This window comes from Pan troglodytes, chromosome 13 (genome assembly GCF_028858775.2).
Source record: "Pan troglodytes isolate AG18354 chromosome 13, NHGRI_mPanTro3-v2.0_pri, whole genome shotgun sequence".
Lineage (NCBI taxonomy): Eukaryota > Metazoa > Chordata > Mammalia > Primates > Hominidae > Pan > Pan troglodytes.
In genome coordinates, this window is record NC_072411.2 from 31246731 (window position 1) to 31266544 (window position 19814).

Genomic DNA, 19814 nt, shown 5'->3' on the forward strand with positions numbered 1-19814 from the left:
CATAAAAACCTTTCAACAAGCAATTATGAACACACTTGAAATAAATAAAAAATTAAAATATCTACCATAAAACAAAAATCTCAGTAAAAAGTATATAAAGACATACATTCAATTTTTTATATATCAAGATATAAAGAATAACCAAATAAAAATTTCAGAACTAATAAATACAATAACCAATTTAAATAGTTCAATGAATGGGCCCAACAACATAATGGAGATGACAAAGGAAAGAATCCATAAACATGAATATAAAGGGTAGAAATTACCCAATCAGAGCACAACAGAGGAACAATAGATTGAAGTAAAAAAAAAAAAAAAAAAAAAATGAGCATCTCTGGGACACATGAGACTAACAGGGATGTTATCAGAGTGCCAGAAGGAGAGTAGAAGGTGGCTGAGGTTGGAAAAGCACTCAAGAATAATGATTTAAAATTTCCCAAATTTAGCAAAACCCCAAGCCTATATATTCAAGAAGCTGAATGAATACCAAACAGGATAATCCCAAAGAAATCCACACAAATACACATTATAGTCAAACTTTTGAAAACCAAAGTCCACAGAGCAAGCAGAAGGAAGGAAATAAAAGAATAGAATCAATGAAATTGAGAGACAGAAAAAGTGAACAAAACGAAAAGCTATTTCTTTGAAACTATTCATAAAATTAATAAAACCTTTAGTAAACTGTCAAAAAGAGCAAAGACAAATTACCAGTATCAGGAATGAACTGGAGGATTTTTACTATAGACTCTGCAGACATCACAAGGATAATAAGAAAACACCATAAAGAACTCTACACATCTAAGTCAGACAACCTATAAGAAAAGGAACAATTCCACAAAAACTACAAACTGTCAAAACCTACTCCATACAAACTAGAGAATTTGAGTAGACCAGTCACTAATAAGAAAGCTGTATCTGCGGTGGACCCAGAAGAAAGGTCATGTGAGGATACAGGGAGGAGGAGGCCATGTGCAAGCGCAGGAGGGGCCTCAGGAGAACCAATGCTGCCCAACACCTTGACCTTGGGCTTTCAGCCTCCAGAACTGTGACGAATAGATGTGTGTTGGTTAAGACAAAAAAAGTAAAAAGAGGCCGGGCACAGTGGCTCACGCCTGTAATCCCAGCACTCTGGGAGGCCGAGGCGGGCAGATCACGAGGTCAGGAGATCGAGACCATCCTGGCTAACACGGTGAAACCCCGTCTCTACTAAAAATACAAAAAAATTAGCCGGGCGTGGTGGCAGGCGCCTGTAGTCCCAGCTACTCAGGAGGCTGAGGCAGAAGAATGGCGTGAACACGGGAGGCGGAGCTTGCAGTGAGCCGAGATCACGCCACTGCACTCCAGCCTGGGCGACAAGAGTGAGACTCCGTCTCAAAAAAAAAAAAAAAAAAAAAAAAGAAAAGAAAGAAAAAAAGAAAAAAGATGTTGTCACTTAAAATCTCCCAAAAAAGAAATCTCCAGGCCCTGACAGTTTCACTGGAGATTTCTACCAAATTTTAAAGAAGAATTAATGCCAATTCTACACAATTTCTCCCAGAAAAGAAAAGAGCAGAAAACACTTTCCAATTTATTCTATAAGGTCAGTATTGCCTTGATAAAACAAAACAAAGTACAAAAAAAGAAAACTATAGACCAATATCCCTCATAAATATAGATGCAAAAATCCTTAACAAATATTAGCAAACTGAATTCAGCAATAAATAAAAAGAATCATACACCATGACCAAGTAGGCTTTATTCCAAGGAATGCAAGGCTGGTTCAGTATGTGAAAACCAAACACTATAATCCACCATATTAGCAGGCTAAAAAGAAAAGAAAAATCTCATGATCATATTAATTACTGTAGAAAAAGTATTTAACAAAATCACTTTGGGAGGCCCAGGCAGGAGGATTGTTTGAGGCCAGGAGTTCAAGACCACCCTGGGCAACAGAACAAGACCCTGTCTCTACAAAAAAAAAAAAAATTTTTTTTGCAGCCATGGTGGCTCAGGAGGCTGAGGCAAGAGGATTGCCTCAGCCCAGGAATTCCAGGCTGAAGTGAGCTAATGATAGTACCACTGCACTCCATCCTGGGCAAGAGAGTGAGACCTCATCTCTCAGGGGGTCAGGGGAGAGAGGAGAGGAGAGGAGAGGAGGAGAGGGGACGGGAGGGGGGAAAGGAGAGAGGGAGGGAGGGAGGGAGGGAGGGAGGGAGGAGGCAGGAAGACAGGCAGGCAAGCAACTGACAACCAGTCATGATAAACACTCCTGGAAACTAGAAAAAGGGAATTCCTAAACCTGATAAAGAATAAATATAAAAAACCTCCAGCTAACAGCATACTTAATGAATGCATTAAATACTAAATATATGCATATGTAAAACTAAATACTGAATTCAGTACTAATTAAATACTGAATTAAACAGTACATTCATAATAAATGAATGCATACTTAAAACTGAATACACTGGCCAGGCGCGGTGGCTCACGCCTGTAATCCTAGCACTCTGGGAGGCCAAGGTGGGTGGATCACAAGGTCAGGGATCGAGACCGTCCTGGCTAACATGGTGAAACCCCGTCTCTACTAAAAATAAAAAAAATAAAAAAATTAGCCGGGCATGGTGGCAGGTGCCTGTAGTCACAACTACTAGAAAGGCTGAGGCAGAATGGTGTGAACCCGGGAGGCGGAGCTTGCAGTGAGCCGAGATCTCGCCACTGCACTCCAGAGCCTGGGCGACAGAGCAAGACTCCATCTCAAAAAAAAACACTGAATACATCCCCCCTAAAATCAGGAACAAGGCAAGGAATGTCTTCTCTCACTACTGCTATTCTACATAATATTTGAAGGTCTAACCAAGGCAACAAGGCAAGGTAAGGAAACAGAAGGCATAAAGGTTATAAAGAAAACAGATTCCTATTTGTAGATGACATGATTGCCTATGTAGTATATCCCAAAGAATCTACAGAAAAAGGAAATAGAGTGAGCTTAGAAAGTTTACAGGCGCCGACCAGGCACCATGGCTCATGCCTGTAATCCCAGCACTTTGGAAGGCCAAGGCAGGTGGATCACCTGTGGTCAGGAGTTCGAAACTAGCCTGGCCATCATGGTGAAACCCCATCTCTACTAAAAATACAAAAAATTAGTGTGGTGGCACGTGCCTGTAATCCCGGCTACTCAGGAGGCTGAGGCAGGAGAATCGCTTGAACCCAGGAGGCGGAGGGTGCAGTCAGCCAAGATCGCGCCACTGCACTCCAGCCTGGGCAATAAGAGAGACACTCTGTCTCAAAAAAAAAAGAGAAAGTTTACAATCTGCAAGATCAACCTACAAAAATCAATTCTATTTCTCTATACTGGCAGTAAACAAAGGAAACTAAAACTAAAAATGTAATACCATATGCAATCACTAAAAAAACTGAAACACTTATAAATCTAACAAAACATGTATGGGATTTTTATACTGAAAACCTCAAAATGCTGATGAAAAAAATCAAAGAGGATCTAAAAACACATGCAGTCCATGTTTATAACTGGAAGATTCAACATTCAATAAAGATGTCATTACTCTCCAAATAAATATGACACAGGTTTAAGGCAATTCCTGCAAAAGCCTTGCAAGATTTCATTGTAGATATACACAAATTTATTCTAATGTATATGGAAAGCTAATGGAACCAGAATAGCTAAAACATTTCCAAAAGGAACAAAGAGGGTGTTGATCAGTCCACCCAGTTCCAAGACTTTTTATATAGCTGCAATAATTAAGACTGTGTGGGATCAAAGGAAGGTAACAATACAGAACAATGGAGCAGACCACAGACCTCAGAAAGAGATACACTCAACAGAGCCCTGAAAGAGACATCTATCTTATAAAAAATTAATTCAAAATTAATACAGACTAATTATAAAACCTCACTATAAAACTTTCAGAAAATAATGTAGGAGAAAATCTTAGGAAACTTGGGCTAGGTTTGTCATGTTAAGTTTTAACCTGACAGCAAAAGCACAACCTAGAAAAGGAAAAGCCAATAAATCAGCTCATGCCTGTAATCCTAGCTCTTTGGGAGGCTGAGGCAGGAGAACCGCTTGAACCCGGGAGGTGGAGGTTGTGGTGAGCCGAGATCGTGCCACTGCACTCCAGTATAGGCAACAAAAGCGAAACTCCATCTCAAAAGGGCCGGGTGCAGTGGCTGACACCTGTAACCCAGCACTTTGGGAGGCCGAGGTGGGCGGACCATGAGGTCAGGAGATTGAGACCATCCTGGCTAACACGGTGAAACCCCGTCTCTACTAAAAATACAAAAATTTAGCAGGGCGTGGTGGCGGGCGCCTGTAGTCCCAGCTACTCGAGAGGCTGAGGCAGGAGAATGCCGAGAACCTGGGAGGCGCAGCTTGCAGTGAGCCGAGATCGAGCCACTGCACTCCAGCCTGGGCGATAGAGCAAGACTCCATCTCAAAAAAAAAACAAACCACTCAGCAATAAAAAGGATTATTGACAAAGAGCAACTTGGACAGATCTCAAGGGCAAATACTGAGTGAAATACGTTAAACTCATAAGACCACGTGCTATATGATTTCATTGATATGACATTGTTGAAATGATAAAACTATAGAGCTGGAGAACAGTTCAGTGATTGACAGGGTTTAGGGAAGCAGAGGGATGGCATGACTATTAAAGGGTGTCACAGCAGGAAGATTTTGTGAAGAATTCTTTATCTTGATTGAGGTGGTAGCTACACAATCTACACGTATGAGAAAATGACACAGGATTACTCTTAAATACCACAACAATTCCAAATTCCTGGGTTTAATTTGATCTAATATTAACAAATGGGGAAAACACATAAAAAGCACATGAGACTCTCAAAGCTACCTTTGCAACTTCTTGTGAATCTATAATTATTTCAAAATTCAATTTTTTAAAAAGCTGCGTGTTCCACACAACAGACTTACATACGTTCCACTAGCTCAGTCAGCACCCCAACAAGAGAACATCCCAATGTATTTGACATGATTTTTTAAGGTTATTTTCCCTAAAATATAGCATTTTTTTCTGACTATAAGGAGAATTCAAATAATTCATTCCATATAAACTACAGATCATCAAAATCTCATTACCCAAAGCAACTATCATTAACATGATGCATTTTTAGATCTATCTTAAAAACGTGTTACACATTAATACAGCACGTTATAATGTGCTGAACTATATAAAATAGTTGCTTCATTTCATGAAAACAAACGTTGATAAGAAATCATCTGTTTTAAGAAGAAAAGGTTTAGAGTACATTTCTAATTTCATTTAAAAAACAAAACTAAGCAGGACAGCAGCAGAGACCCCAAACTTCCCTCACCTGGAGGCTCAGGGTTCTCCCTACCTCAGGGGCCGGTGCAGCATAGGCCGTGTATGGTGGAGGTGAGGAAACCACGGATGTCTCATCGGTCATGACTGCAGAGCCCACATACGCCTGCGGGAGACAGGAGAGGGTGAGGACAGGACGCTTCCCAGCAGCTGTGTGCTCGATGCTGTGCATTGTCCCTTTTATTTAGCAAATTAAAAATTTTAAAAAACAAAAAGATACATAGCTCTCTGCAAAACAGGAAAAATTCCCCCAGTCCAGTGGGGGCCCCCACCCCTATTCTGGTATCCTCTAAATGCAAGAGCAAAGTGGTCCTCACTCGGCCCCTAACAGGACTACAGCTCTCACAGCCAGGAAGGCACTCAGAGGCCCCACTGTTACCCAATGCCTTTTAAAAGATGTTACATCAGGCCAGGTGCAATGGCTCACACCTGTAATCCCAACACTTTGGGGAGGCTGGGTGAGAGGATCGCTAGAGCCCAGGAGTTCCAAGGCCAGCCTAGGCAACAGAGGGACAGCTCATCTCTACAAAAAACAAGAAATTAACTGGGCATGGTGCTTATGGCCCCAGCTACTCAGAAGGCTAAGTCTCAAGGATCACTCGAGCCCAGGAGCTCGAGACTGCAGTGAGCCAAGATCAAGTCACTGCACTCCAGCCCAGGCAACAAGGCGAGACTGTCTCCAAAAAAATAAAGATGTTACAGCACTCTCAACAGTCCTTTATTCACAAATAAAAACCCTACAATCTAAAATGTATCAAGAGATATGTCCTATACATAAGTCTGTTTTTTACCTTAAAAAACAAAATTCTTCATTAAATTACTCCCCAGTATAATTTAAAGAAAAACATGTTAGCTCTTAAAAAAAAAAGTGGCCAGGCGCAATGGCTCATGCCTTTAATCACAGCATTTTGGGAGGTCAAGGCAGGCAGATCACTAGGTCAGGAGTTGAGACCAGCCTGACCAACATGATGAAACCCCATCTCTACTAAAAATACAAAAATTAGCTGGGCGTGGTGGCACGTGCCTGTAATCCCAGCTATTCAGGATTCTGAGGCAGGAGAACTGCTTGAACCCAGGAGGCAGAGGTTGCAGTGAGCCGAGATCGCTCCACTGCACTCTGGCCTGGGCGACAGAGCGAGACTGTCTCAAAAAAAAAAAAAAATCCACACAAAGAATCATTTGGGGAGCTTGCCCTTAACTGTATGGATTGTTAATACTAATTTTACCCCCCCCCCAAAAAAAAAAGGGATTTTCATGAAGAAAAGGTAACTGCGGCTGTAGAGTAAGCTTAGAATGAAGTTGTTGTGTGCTAACAAAGGAAGAGAACACTGACGCTATTAGGATATTAAGCCTTTTACTTTCTTCTCCCACATGCACACATTCTTCTGTAAGCTTGATCCACCTTCTTCTTTTCTTACAGAAATAAAGGAGGGAAAAATCCCATCTAAAGAATGAAAACTCTGACCAGAGTAACACACTCCCTTGATCACTGACAGATAAAGACGGCATTACGAGGCTCTACAAATGAGGTTCACTGTCTCAGTGACCTCCTAAGGCCAGAAACAGGACGAGAGACAAGTACAAGTCACAAAAATGTTTGTTTCACAGGCTGAGCTCCCATGCGTGAAAAGGATCCTGCAGTTCTTTCTAAGCCTTTACTGCAAACCACAGCACAATTCCAAGTGTTGCAGAACTTTGAGAAATACAAGCATTTCTAGAAAGCAACACTGGAACAAGCATGCCTGTATGAGCAGGGTGCCTCCTGCCAAAACATTTGACAAACCCAGCTTGCTCACTGTTGGCAAAAGGCGCCCTGCCCAGCACTACCTGCCCATTTGTGGCCAGATGGTCAAGAAACCCGTTTTCCCCATTCTCCAACTGTTACACAAGACCATGTGAAAACATTACTGGTGGCCGCGTGTGGTGGCTCATGCCTGTAATCCCAGCACTTTGGGAGGCGAAAGTGGGAGGATCACTTGAGCCCAGAAGTTGGATACCAGCATGGGTAATATAGTGAGACTTTGTCTCTACGAAAAAATTTTTTCAAATAAGCTGGGCGTGGTAGCATGGGCCTATAGTCCCAGCTACTGGGAAGGGGAGGCTGAGGTGGGAGGACTACTTGAGCCCGAGAGGTAGAGGCTGCAGTGAGCTGAGACAGCACCACTGCACTCAAGCCTGAGTGAAAGAGTGACACCTTGTCAAAAAAAAAAAAAAAAAAAAAAAAATTATTGGTGATTGCCATTAGCAACTTACTGTGTTTGTCCTAGAATCTTGGAGTGTAAATTTCCAGGCCCTGTAGAAAAGAAAAAGGGTACTTTATTTAAGGCAATCCAACATTGCAATGATTCTGAAACCTGGGCTGGCATCAGAATTCCTGAAAAGATCTGTTTAAAAAACAAGTCTTCAGGCTTTGCCCCAAACCACTTGAGACATGCACTAGGAATATATATTTTTAAAAATTACATACATAATAGATATGTAATATTTAAAACATAATCTATACTATACTTTTTACTTTACTTTTTAATAAATGTGAAATGTACTGCCACTTGCTTTGTCAGTTCATGGCATACACACAGATCTACTTCCTTTTTACCAGCTATATAATATTCCACGATATGAGTAAAAAATTTAGATTAGCAATTTTTCAACATTAAAAAGAATGCTGGGGACCGGATGTAGTGCCTCATGCCTGTAATCCCAGCACTATGGGAGGCCAAGGCAGGGGGATCACTTGAGCCCAGGAGTTCAAGACCAGCCTGGGCAACATAGTGAAATCCTAGCTCTACAAAAAATATAAACATTAGCCGGGCATGGTGGCGCATGCCTGCAGTCCAAGCTACTTGGGAGGCTGAGGTGGGAGAATAGCTTGCGCCTGGGAGGTCGAGGCTGTAGTGAGCCAAGATCACACCACTGCACTCTAGCCTGGATGAGAGAGGGGGGCTCTATCTCAAGAAAAAAAAAAGAAGAAAAGAATGCTATTAACATCCCTATTACCCTTGCACTCTTATGTAAACATCTCCATAGGGCAAATTCCAAAGACTGAAAATGCCACATCAAAGGATAAAAACATAATTTATTTCAGCAGGTATTGCCAAAATGCCCTGCAAAACGATTCTAACAATCTCTATACCTACCAACTTTACACTATATTGTCAAAAAAAACTAGATATCTGAACCTTAAGTATCACAAGAGCTTTCTTAATTCATAGGCAAAAAGCAGTCTCTCACGCCTGTAATCCCAGCACTTCGGGAGGTCAAGGTAGGTGATCACCTGAGGTCAGGAGTTCGAGACCAGCCTGGCCAACATGGTAAAACCAAGCTTCTACTAAAAACACAAAATTAGCTGGGCGTGGTGGCACATGCCTGTAATTTCAGCTACTCCAGAGGCTGAGGCAGGAGAAGTGCTTGAACCCGGGAGGCAGAGGTTGCAATGAGCGGAGATTATACCATTGCACTCTAGCCTGGGCAACAAGAGCGAAACTCCATCTCAAAAAACAAAAAAGTGTTCTCTTGTGCACTCCCTCACTCCTTTACCCCTTACTTTTCTTACTGACCCTATCCCTCTTATCTTCATCAATTCCTTTTATGTTTTATTCTCATTTTACTATCTCCCTGAGTTGAAAGATTCATTCACTTATTTTCAAGTGTTCTGGCTTTTTTTTTTTTTTTTGAGATGGAGTCTCACTCTGTTGTCCAGGCTGGAGTACAGTGGTGTGATCTTGGCTCACCGCAACCTCCACCTCCCAGGTTCACGCCATTCTCCTGCCTCAGCCTCCCAAGTAGCTGGGATTACAGGTGCCTGCGACCACGCCTGGCTAATTTTTGTATTTTTAGTAGAGACGAGGTTTCACCATGTTGGCCAGGCTGGTCTCGAACTCCTGACCTCAGGTGATCCATCCGCCTTGACCTCCCAAAGTGCTGGGATTACAAGCTTGAGCCACCACACCCAGCCCAAGTGTTCTAGCTTTCTAAGGAATGCAGTTAAGTTGCAAAATTCCCCAACTGATTTTGTATGTGGCATACCATTGTCATTCACTTTGCTAAAGGGTATCATACTGGATTATTCATATATCTTATATAGATTTTGTTGTCATATCAGGTGGAAGAGTCTAGTAGGGACTTTGGTCTGCCAATTCAGTTCGATTATTTCAGAACATTTTTCTTGCCTTAGATTTCTAATTCTCTCTTTTGGGTTGTACACTTTATGGACATCAATAATCTTTCTGAACTTTTTTTAGTCTAACATATCTCTGATCTTTTCATCTTTTTCCCGTCACTGAGAGTATCTCCAGTCTTTTCCTCCATGCCAATGATTCACTTTTCATTTGGGGTTGTATTCAAGGGAAGACCACTTTCATCAGATTATAACGTGAATGGCATCCTCTTGACAGCGACAGACCTTCTAAGTTACAGACACAAAAGAGCAGAAAAGAAACATAAATCTCTGCCCTCACACAGCATATATTCTAATGAAAGCAGATGATGAACAAGATAAATAGTTGATAGATGGTGAGTGTGTATGGGGACAAGGAGATACAATTTTAAATATGGTGGCCAGGAAAGCATTCCTGAAGACTCTGCTCCTGTTTCTTGGGTTTTATTTTCCTCCACTCTAGGTGCTTTTCCTGAGGCTTGCATTTTCCTTTTCTTATTTTTCCTTCATGGTATATCTGCATAGTTGCCAAGCCACTTCTTTACATCCTGCTCACGTTTAACATGGGAAGTGATATCTAAAACTGCTGTTTGCTCTCATAAAGTATGAGTTATTTCTCCTTGACACGCTTCCTACCTAATCTGGTATCAACTGGTAGTTCCACCCTGTTCTACCTCAGTCCAGCCCAGCAACAGTTTGATGGCTAGGTGTTACCCTCACAATCAACATTCTGTAATCTGAGGGCACAGGGCTAGAAGAGAAGGACATTTCTTCTGAGACCGAGTAAGTCTTTTCTGAAAATTCTGGGTCCTACACTCTCTTCTGAGCATATTCCTTTGAATGTCCCATGCTAGGGCTCACTTCACCAGACAGAAAATTACCCAACTCCTGTGAGCTTCAGTGCCTTTCACTGCCCTGCAATGATGAGTCCTGGGAGAACCATCCAGCCTCTGCTGAGGCCCCAAGGACATCACATTCTCAAGGATTTTTTCCCTAGCTTTTCCAAAAAGTAACTTACACTTAATCAGCATCACTCCAGATTACAGGGTAATACTGAAAATTTGCAAGATTTAATTAACTCATCTTGCCACTGCTTCTGGGATTCGGGTAGGATTGAGGAACATCTCAGTAGAATCATCTATTTCTTTCTTTAACTGTTTGTCGTTTGTGCTTGAGATCAAACTTCTTTATTTGGTTGCACCATTGAAATGTTTTCCCCTCAGGGAAGATGATCTCTAATCCATTTCACCATCTTTCTCAAAAGTCTCTATTATGGGTTGAATTGTGTCCTCATGAAAAAGATATGTATAAATCCTAATCCCCAGTACCCTCAAATGGGACCTTATGTGGAAATAGGATATTTGCATATGGAATCAAATTAAGATAAGGTCATAGTGAATTAAGGTGGGTCCTTAATCCATTATGATTGGTGTCCTTTATAAGAAAAGAGAATTCTGGACACAGACACAGCCGAAGAAGGCCATGTGACAACAGAGGCAGAGACTGGAGTGATGTGGCTGTCAGCCAAAGAACACCAAGGACTACCAGCAACCACCAGAAGCTAGGAAGAGGCAAGAAAGGATCCTACCCAGCATCTCAGAGGGAGCAAGGATCTGCTGACACACTGATTCCAGACTTCCAGCCTCCAGAACTATGAGACAATGAATTTCTGCCATTTCCGTCACTCAGTGTTCAGCAATTTGTGACAGCAGCCCTAGGAACTGACAGTTTCCTTACTCTTTACTTTCTTGCTTTTCTGGTCATTTTATTTCAACTATGCCCGTTACCCACTGTGAATCTAATAATGAAAGACAGCATGATGAGACTGCTATTCCTTTCTGCCATTTTCACCACAATGGGATCGGCCTAGGCAGTCTGAGAGAGGCAGAAACTAGAATTGGAAAAGCGACTCTTGCATTTCTCTCATACATCCACTGAGTCCCTTATTCTGATGCCTGAAAGAAAACTCCACGCCCTTTCTTTTCATTTTTTGGTAATCAGAAGTTAAAATAGAAAATACTTTTTAAATTAAACACATAAGAAAGCAAAACTTACAAGCAATCATCTGTGCTTTCTGCACAAAGACTAATTGTTTTCCCATCTCGACAAACAATCTGGAGCATGCAGTCTTTTGACTTTCCATCCGGGGGCTGAGTATCTATGAAAAATAAGCAGAATAAAGGAACTTTTTTCAGGATTTCTTCTTACATTTTCTAAGAACTACCAGCTCAGAGAAGCAAAGGACTAGACAATAAATCAAGTGCTACATCTATGAAAGAACCCTCTGCCTTTCCAAGAATGCAGAAAGAACATAGCTAGGCTGACTGACAAGACCAGCTGCCAAGATGACGTCCACAAAATATACTGGGCTCACTGCAACCTCTGACTCCCAGGTTCAAGCAATTCTCTACCTCAGCCTCCTGAGTAGCCAGATTACAGGCACCTGCCACCACACCCGGCTAATTTTTTTGTATTTTTAGTAGAGTTGGGGTTTCACCATCTTGGCCAGGGTGGTCTTGAACTCCTGCCCTCGTGATCCACCCACCTCGGCCTCCCAAAGTGCTGGGATTACAGCCATGAGCCACCATGCCTGGCCAACATCCCGGATTTTAAGCAATTGACTGGAGTCACCATCAAACAGAAGCCAGTTTCTGAGTACAAAATCAACGCAGTCTAGGGTGGCCTGTGCTTCCTGAGGTTCCCAGAGCTCTGGCTCCCTCTCCACGAGAACGAGGGACGTGGACTGAGAACACTGATATTTCCCGACCATGTGGTTCACAATCTAAGTGCCTGGGGCCCCACTGTGGTCGCCCCTCTGAGATGGAGCCCTTCTTCAATCTGTTAATGAAAGCAGAACAGGGAAGGAAGAGGACCAAGCTCCCAGCAAGACAGAGGAAGAGCAGAAGACAGAAGTTGGCCAAGACAGGCCAGCTTACCCCGACATTCCTGCCCCGTGCGGATGTTGATGCAGTCCATTGGCATGTGGACCTTATCCTCCATATTCTGCCGAGTCTGGTCATCATAATAGATCAGGTGACCATCCGACCACAGATCAAACCAGTTCTTCTTCCAGCGCTTCAAAATAGTACCTAGAAAAAAAAATAGTACGGTTGTTTTTTTTTTTTAGAGACAGTCTTACTATTTCGCCCAAGTTGGAATGCAGTGGCTATTCACAAACATGATCATAGCTCACTGCAGCCTTGAACTCCTGGGCTCAAGCAATCCTCCCATTTCAGCCTCCCGTTTAGCTGCGACTACAGGCACATGCCACCATGCTCAGCTTTCAAAATTTAGAAATCTGAAAGGTTGGCTTTGCGCCAAAAGAGCAAGGACATAGTCCTCTAATTCACAGCAGAAACAAAAAGAACTCTTCCCCTGGCCCCTTAATTACACCTGTATAGAATTACCCAAAGCAGTCCCTCACAATGAAAGGGAAAGCAGAGCACAGGGCCCGCCCACTGGTGCTTTAACAGGCTGCATGCAGCACACACTGTCAACAGAGAATGCTGCCAACCAACTTAGAAGTTCCAACACTTTCCGGTTAGGGTTTCTATTAAAAAGCTTGCTTTTCAGCAAATGAAACATATCTAACATTTAATTCCTCATACAGTACTAAACTTTAAACCTCTCAAACTTTTCAACTTTCTAAATTTCCAAATATTGTCTAAATTTGCTAGATTGATCAGAAAATGCTGGACTGTGAAGTCTCTATATGCAAATAAAAATAATATCTTTCTCTTTTGAAAAAACACGTTTTGGCCAGGCACGGTGGTTCACGCGTGTAATCCCAGCACTTTGGGAGGCCGAGGCAGATGGATCACTTGAGGCCAGGAATTCGAGACCAGCCTGGCCACGATGGTGAAATCCCATCTCTAAAAATACAAAAAATTAGCTGGGCGTGGTGGCTCGTACCTGTAATCCCAGCTACTAGGGAGGCTGAGGCAGGAGAATCGCTTGAACGCAGGAGGTGGAGGTTGCAGTGAGCCAAGATCGCACCACTGCCCTCCAACCTGGGGGACAGAGCAAGACTCCGTCTCAAAAAAAAAAAAGAAAAAACACGTTTTTTTTCCTTTGTCCTTAAGAGTTTTCACAGATACTCTTTCCTACCATTTCCCACAGAAGCCCACAGTGTGGAAGGCTCCCCCTTCCTGATGCATACACTGGATAAATGAGCACAGCAGGATATAGACCAGGCCCTATATCCTACTGTGCACATCCTACTACCTCACGTACTTCTGTCAGCTTGAGCAAATTCAATCTTTCATTTGTGATCTTGGACCAGGTATTTAACGTGGTATATAAAACAGTAATTTCCTTTAACTTGGTATATAAAACAGTAATTTCCTTGATTGCATGAAGGGAAAACCCCTGCAGTGGACTTAAAGGCCAGTTGTAGCTCTGGTCATCTCTTTACCTTCCTTACATCCATTCACTGCCCACTACACCTTCTGTTCCTGTACGCCTCATCCCATTCTTGGCCAACACACACAATCCCATTTCGTGTACTTCCCTTTATGTTGCTGTGCCTGCAACTGGTGTCAACCAGATATGCGCCATTCGGCTTTCCTGCCAGTAGTATCAGGCACTCTCCTCACCAGGAGGGGTGTCCACTGCACTTGCCTAACTGACCACTAAGTGATACCCAAGCATCCACTTGACTGACTACCTGAGCTGTGCAGAAACTACCAAATAGGCTGGGCGCAATGGCTCATATCTGTAATTCCAGCACTTTGGGAGGCTGAAGTGGAAGGATCACCTGAGCCCAGGAGTTTGAGACCAGCCTGGACTACAAAGCAAGATCCCGTCTCTACAAAGAGAAAAATAGCCAGACATGCTAACACAAGCCAGCAGTCCCAGCTACTTGGGAGTCTGAGTCAGGAGGACCACCTGAACCTGGAAGATCAAGGCTGTAGTGAGCAGTTATCACGCCACTGCACTCCAGCCTAGGCAACAGAGCAAGACCCTGTCTTAAAAAGAAAAAAAAAAAAAAAGCCAGGCACAGTGGCTCATGCCTGTAATCCTAGCACTTTGGGAGGCCGAGGGCAGGGGGGGTGGACCAGGAGGTCAGAAGTTCAAGACCAGCAAGGCCAACATGGTGAAATCCCATCTCTACTAAAGATATAAAAATTAGCCTGGCATGGTGGCGCACACCTGTAATCCCAGCTACTCAGGAGGCTGAAGCAGGAAAATTGCTTGAAGCCAGGAGGCAGAGGTTGCAGTAAGTTGAGATCATGCCATTGCACTCCAGCCTGGGCGACAAAGCAAGACTCTGTCTCAAACAAACAAAAAGCCCTACTAAATAGAGCCACAGAAACACAGAGACAGGTGGAACCACTGGGTCAGGGAGTTCTGCCCAAGTATCTCACCTGCCATCAAAGCCCTGGCTGCAGACTCCCAAGTCAGGCTGTCCTCCAGAGGCCAGGACTGGGTCCCAACAGTATATGTGGCAATGGCAGGAAAAGAAGTCCCGAGGCTGGCTTTGCCTACATGTGACCACATCACATGTGTATCTCTGCTGCTCTACAACCCCGTGAATGTAATGTATCTCACCTCGTTTTACTGGCATTGATACTTCTACTTTCAGGAAAGAAGGAAAATTAACCCATACATATGGGGATGGGGTTATATACAGAGTAAATCGTCTGAATACACACTTCTGAAACACCCATGGACCAGAACACTGGAAAAGTCTATGTGACTTATTTAAAGTACATCTATTTTGTGTACATCACCATGCTAGGCGTGATGGGGAGCACAAAATTGTCAAAAGAGTCACTGATCACTATGTTGACAGAGCACTTACTTCAAGTTGTGGTGGAAAAGGGAAAGCTTGCCCTCAAACAAGGGTGTGGCAAAGGACATCCAAAGGGCCAAAGGAGGGCACACCCTCAAGGTCTGAGCAAGGGTCCCCATGTCCCCTGACCATGGGGAGGTTGAGACCACAAAACCCAAGACTAGGAAACTTGGGCTAGACTTCAACAAGCCAGGACTTTCTTTGTGAAGCTAACATTACGACACCTTTGTCTATTCTAAGACTACAGGACTAACAGACAAGGGGACATACAGTTCAGCTCCAGGTTGGGAACATGGAACTAGTCACAGACACACAGGCTGAAGACCGGTCTCTGGGTGCATATAATGTCAGTGTTGAAATCACACAGTCCTGACTTTGAATGTAGGTTTGTCACCCACAGTTTACACTTAGACAAGTACCTAACCTCACTGAATCTCAATTTCTTCAACTGGAAATAATACCACTTACCTCTCATACAGCTGTTGTGAGAATTAAGAATATATACATGAAATCTATTTAACAGGAACACAAACAATTCGTAAACAATAGTTTTGATAAACCATCTCAGGTATGCCATCAATTCTTACTGGTAGACTTGACTTTAGCTAAATTTCTGAAAGTAACCCTCATAGATAAACTCAAGTCTCTGAACAATCAATGGTATGTGATACAGCTCAGTTTTTGACTAGAATCATAAATGACATGGTAGTCACTTTTCCCTTAACTTCACTCTTTCTAGTATAGCAGAATATTCTGCTTGCTTTTTTTAATAAATAAGACTGGTTCTTCCCACTTTAAAACACAGTATGAGGCCGGGCGCGGTGGCTCACGCCTGTAATCCCAGCACTTTGCCTGTAATCCCAGCACTTTGGGAGGCCGAGGCGGGCAGATCACCTGAGGTCAGGAGTTCGAGACCAGGCTCAACATGGAGAAACTCCGTCTCTACTAAAAATACAAAATTAGCCAGGCATGGTGGCGTGCGCCTGTAATCCCGGCTACTCGGGAGGCTGAGGCAGGAGAATTACTTGAACCTGGGAGGCGGAGGTTGCAGTGAGCCAAGATCGCGCCTGGGCAACAAGAGCAAAATTCCATCTCAAAAAATAAATAAATAAATAAATAAAAATAAAACACAGTATGAATCCCACCTGGAGTGACAGCCTCAGAGATAAGCAGACAGTGTATGAAAGACAGGTTTGCAGAGATAAGCCTAGGAAAGTGGATCTCAATCCCATAAAAAAAGAACTGAGTCTCTTATCTCTAGTCCTTTTGGAGACACAAAAGTTTTGGTTTTAGATGAACTCATTGCCTCAGATCAACTCTTCAGCCACATAATTACAAAGACTCCAATATTTGAGAATCTGAGTCACTGCTCAATCCCCAGATAAGAGAGGCAGAGTGACCAGCACCTCTGTTCCAGTATCTCAGCTGGGCTCAGTTAGATCCAGGCAGTCCCAGATCCATCATTAATAATAAAGCATGCAGCTGGGCACGGTGGCTCACGCTTGTAATCCCAACACTTTGGGAACCCAGGCGGGCAGATCACCTGAGGTCGGGAGTTTGAGACCAGCCTGGCCAACATGGAGAAACCCCTTCTCTACTAAAAATACAAAATTAGCCGGGCATGGTGGTGTGTGCCTGTGATCCCAGCTACTCGGGAGGCTGAGGCAGGAGAATCACTTGAACCCAGGAAGCGGAGGCTGCGGTGAGCCGAGATCGCGCCACTGCACTCCACAACAAGAGTGAAACTCTGCCTCAAAAAATAAATAAATAAAATAAATTAAAATTAAAAAGTAAAGCATGCTAGTGAGGAGAGCAAAAGCAGCAGGGACTGCCATCATTTCCTGGTTCCTGTCAACTCAGCAACCAAGGAGGAGCTCCGTGGTGTGCAAGACAGTTCACAGAGATCTAGGAATGTCCAAGGGGAAACTCAAGGCCATAGCACTCATAAAACTTTGTTATTTGCTTTTAAATATGATCAACTTTAAGCAAACAGAAATAGAGACTGCCCTTCGGCAATGCCGATCGCAGGCCGCACATCCTGTACTCACTCTGTCGCAGCAACCAGCCACTCTTCACAAACGCCATCTCTTCACCTACAGAACAAAAACAGGCAGGTTCAAAATCATACCCAGAAAGAGAATAGCCTGTCCGGCCCGAGTCTGTATCCTTATCCCCTTCAGCATCAGCTGAGGAAGGGCCCAAGGCCATTTTAGCTCAGTGCCCCCCTGGCATTTAACAAATACCTCCTCATTGGGGTTCATGTGCCCCGCACTCTGTACCCCCTCCCTTCCTCCCACACTCGCCTTCAGCCTCACCACCCAGCCCACCTGACTGAGTCTAACACCACTCAACAAACATAAAGCAGCCCCAGGGACATAGGATTTAGCTCTGTCAAGGACATGGGGGATTCTCGTGGCTTGCTGGAGCCCTGAGGTGCCTACATTTGGCGTTCCCAGTGGGGTCCACATGGCCCAGGCAGGGGTGCTGCACTGGTGTCAGCAGTGAGTGACATGGAGTGGCCAGGTCAGGGCAAAAAAACAAAAATCATCAAGAAAAAGGTTCATAAAGTCAACTCCATAAAAATTTAAATCTTCTGTATGGAAAAAAAGTTAAATGAGACTTTAAAAGTGATAAATTAGAAGAAACAGTCACGGCTGGGCACGGTGGCTCAGGCCGAGGAGGGTGGATCACCCGAGGTCAGGAATTCGAGACCAGCCTGGCCAACATGGTGAAACCTCATCTCTACTAAAAATACAAAAATTGGCCGGGTGCAGCAGCTCATGCCTGTAATCCCAGCACTTTGGGAGGCCGAGGTGGGCGGATCAGGAGGTCAGGAGTTTGAGACCAGCCTGACCAACATGGTGAAACCCCGTCTCTACTAAAAATATAAAAATTAGCCAGGTGTGGTGGTCCGTGCCTGTAATCCCAGCTACTCAGGAGGCTGAGGTAGGAGAATTGCTTGAACCCAGGAGGCGGAGTATGCGGTGAGCCGAGATTGCACCACTGCACTCCAGCCTGGGCAACAGAGTAAGACTCTGTCTCAAAAAAAAAAAAAAAAAAAGAAGAAATATTCATAACCATATGGCAGCAAGGAGCTTATTTCCTTCACTTACAAAGTTCACACATATCATACAGAAAAGGCAATAATTTAGCAGTTCACAGAAAAAAGAACACACAGAAAAAAGAACAACAAACTCGTAAAAAGACACTGAATTTCCCACTCAATTCAACAGATACAATTCCAACTGTACAGTAAACTACTGTACCTATCAGGTGGGCACAAATGAAAACCTCCAAGACACCCAGCAAGGAGAAAGCACAATGGCAGAAAGAAAACTGATGCAACCTTTCCAAAGGGAAATTTGACAAAATCTATTGAAACTTTAATAGTTCATATACTTTGCCTCAGCAATCTCACCATGACTAGGAATTTGCCTCACTGAGATATGTGCAGAGGTTCACCAACACAGATATATATATAAACACTCGCGGCAACATCACACATACTGCAGAAGCGCGCCAACATGCCCCACGACGGAGGACTGCTGAGCGGGTACCTCCACACAGGACAGATCACCAGGCAGGCAAGGCGGAGCAGCATGTGCTGCAGGCTGCCTCCTGGGAGGAATCCTAAAACCTGTGAAAGATGTGTCTCTGGAAACAAAATGAGGCGATTCTGTGTGTGTCACAGAACAAAGAGGGTGATTGGTCCCATTACCCCTTTCTGTACTGTTTGAAACAGTTAACAGTTTGCATGCTTTTTTGTGTGTGAGATGGATTCTTGCTGCGATGTCCAGGCTGGAGTGCAGTGGCGCGATCTCAGCTCACTGCAACCTCCGCCCTCCAGGTTCAAGCAATTTTCCTGTCTCAGCCTCCCCGAGTAGCTGGGACTACAGGAGCATGCCACCATGCCCGGCTGATTTTTGTATTTTTAGCAAAGACGGGGTTTCACCATATTGGTCAGGCTGGTCTCGAACTCCTGACCTCAGGTGACCCACCTGCCTCGGCCTCCCAAAGTGCTGGGATTACAGGCATGAGCCACCGCACCCAGCCCATTTTATTTTTTGAAACCAATAGTTATTATCTGGAAGCTGAGACCATGGGCCACTTTTGTTTTCTGCTTTAGCTTTTTTTTTTTTTTTTGAGACGGAGTCTTGCTCTGTCACCCAGGCTGGAGTGCAGTGGCGCGATCTCGGCTCACTGCAAGCTCCGCCTCCTGGGTTCACGCCATTCTCCTGCATCAGCCTCCCAAGTAGCTGGGACTACAGGTGCCCGCCACCAAGCCCGGCTAATTTTTTCTTGTATTTTCAGTAAAGACGGGGTTTCACCATGTTAGCCAGGATGGTCTCGATCTCCTGACCTCGTGATATGCCCACCTTGGTCTCCCAAAGTGCTGGGATTACAGGCATGAGCCACCGCGCCTGGCCTTGCTTTAGCGTTTTTAGCTATTTCTTTAAGGCACTAAGGTTGGTAAGGTTAGCAAAAGCGCAAGTGGGCACCTCAGAAGAACAAATGAGTCTCT

The 19814-nt window shown here is 43.9% G+C and overlaps 1 protein-coding gene across 22 annotated transcripts in view; it reads right to left on the reverse strand.

The window, feature by feature from the left end:
- PLEKHB2 (pleckstrin homology domain containing B2) overlaps positions 1 to 19814 on the reverse strand; it is a 48924-nt gene that overhangs the window by 11543 nt on the left and 17567 nt on the right. For 10 of the 22 annotated variants that reach the window (XM_009443308.4, XM_009443310.5, XM_009443309.5 and 7 more), the window contains 5 exon segments: positions 17341 to 17385; positions 12435 to 12587; positions 11554 to 11656; positions 7596 to 7635; positions 5359 to 5448 (listed from right to left, as the gene is read on the reverse strand). In XM_009443308.4, the coding sequence (XP_009441583.1) occupies positions 5359 to 5448; positions 7596 to 7635; positions 11554 to 11656; positions 12435 to 12587; positions 17341 to 17377 (423 nt within the window). In that variant the 5' untranslated portion in view covers positions 17378 to 17385. 22 annotated transcript variants of the gene reach the window in all.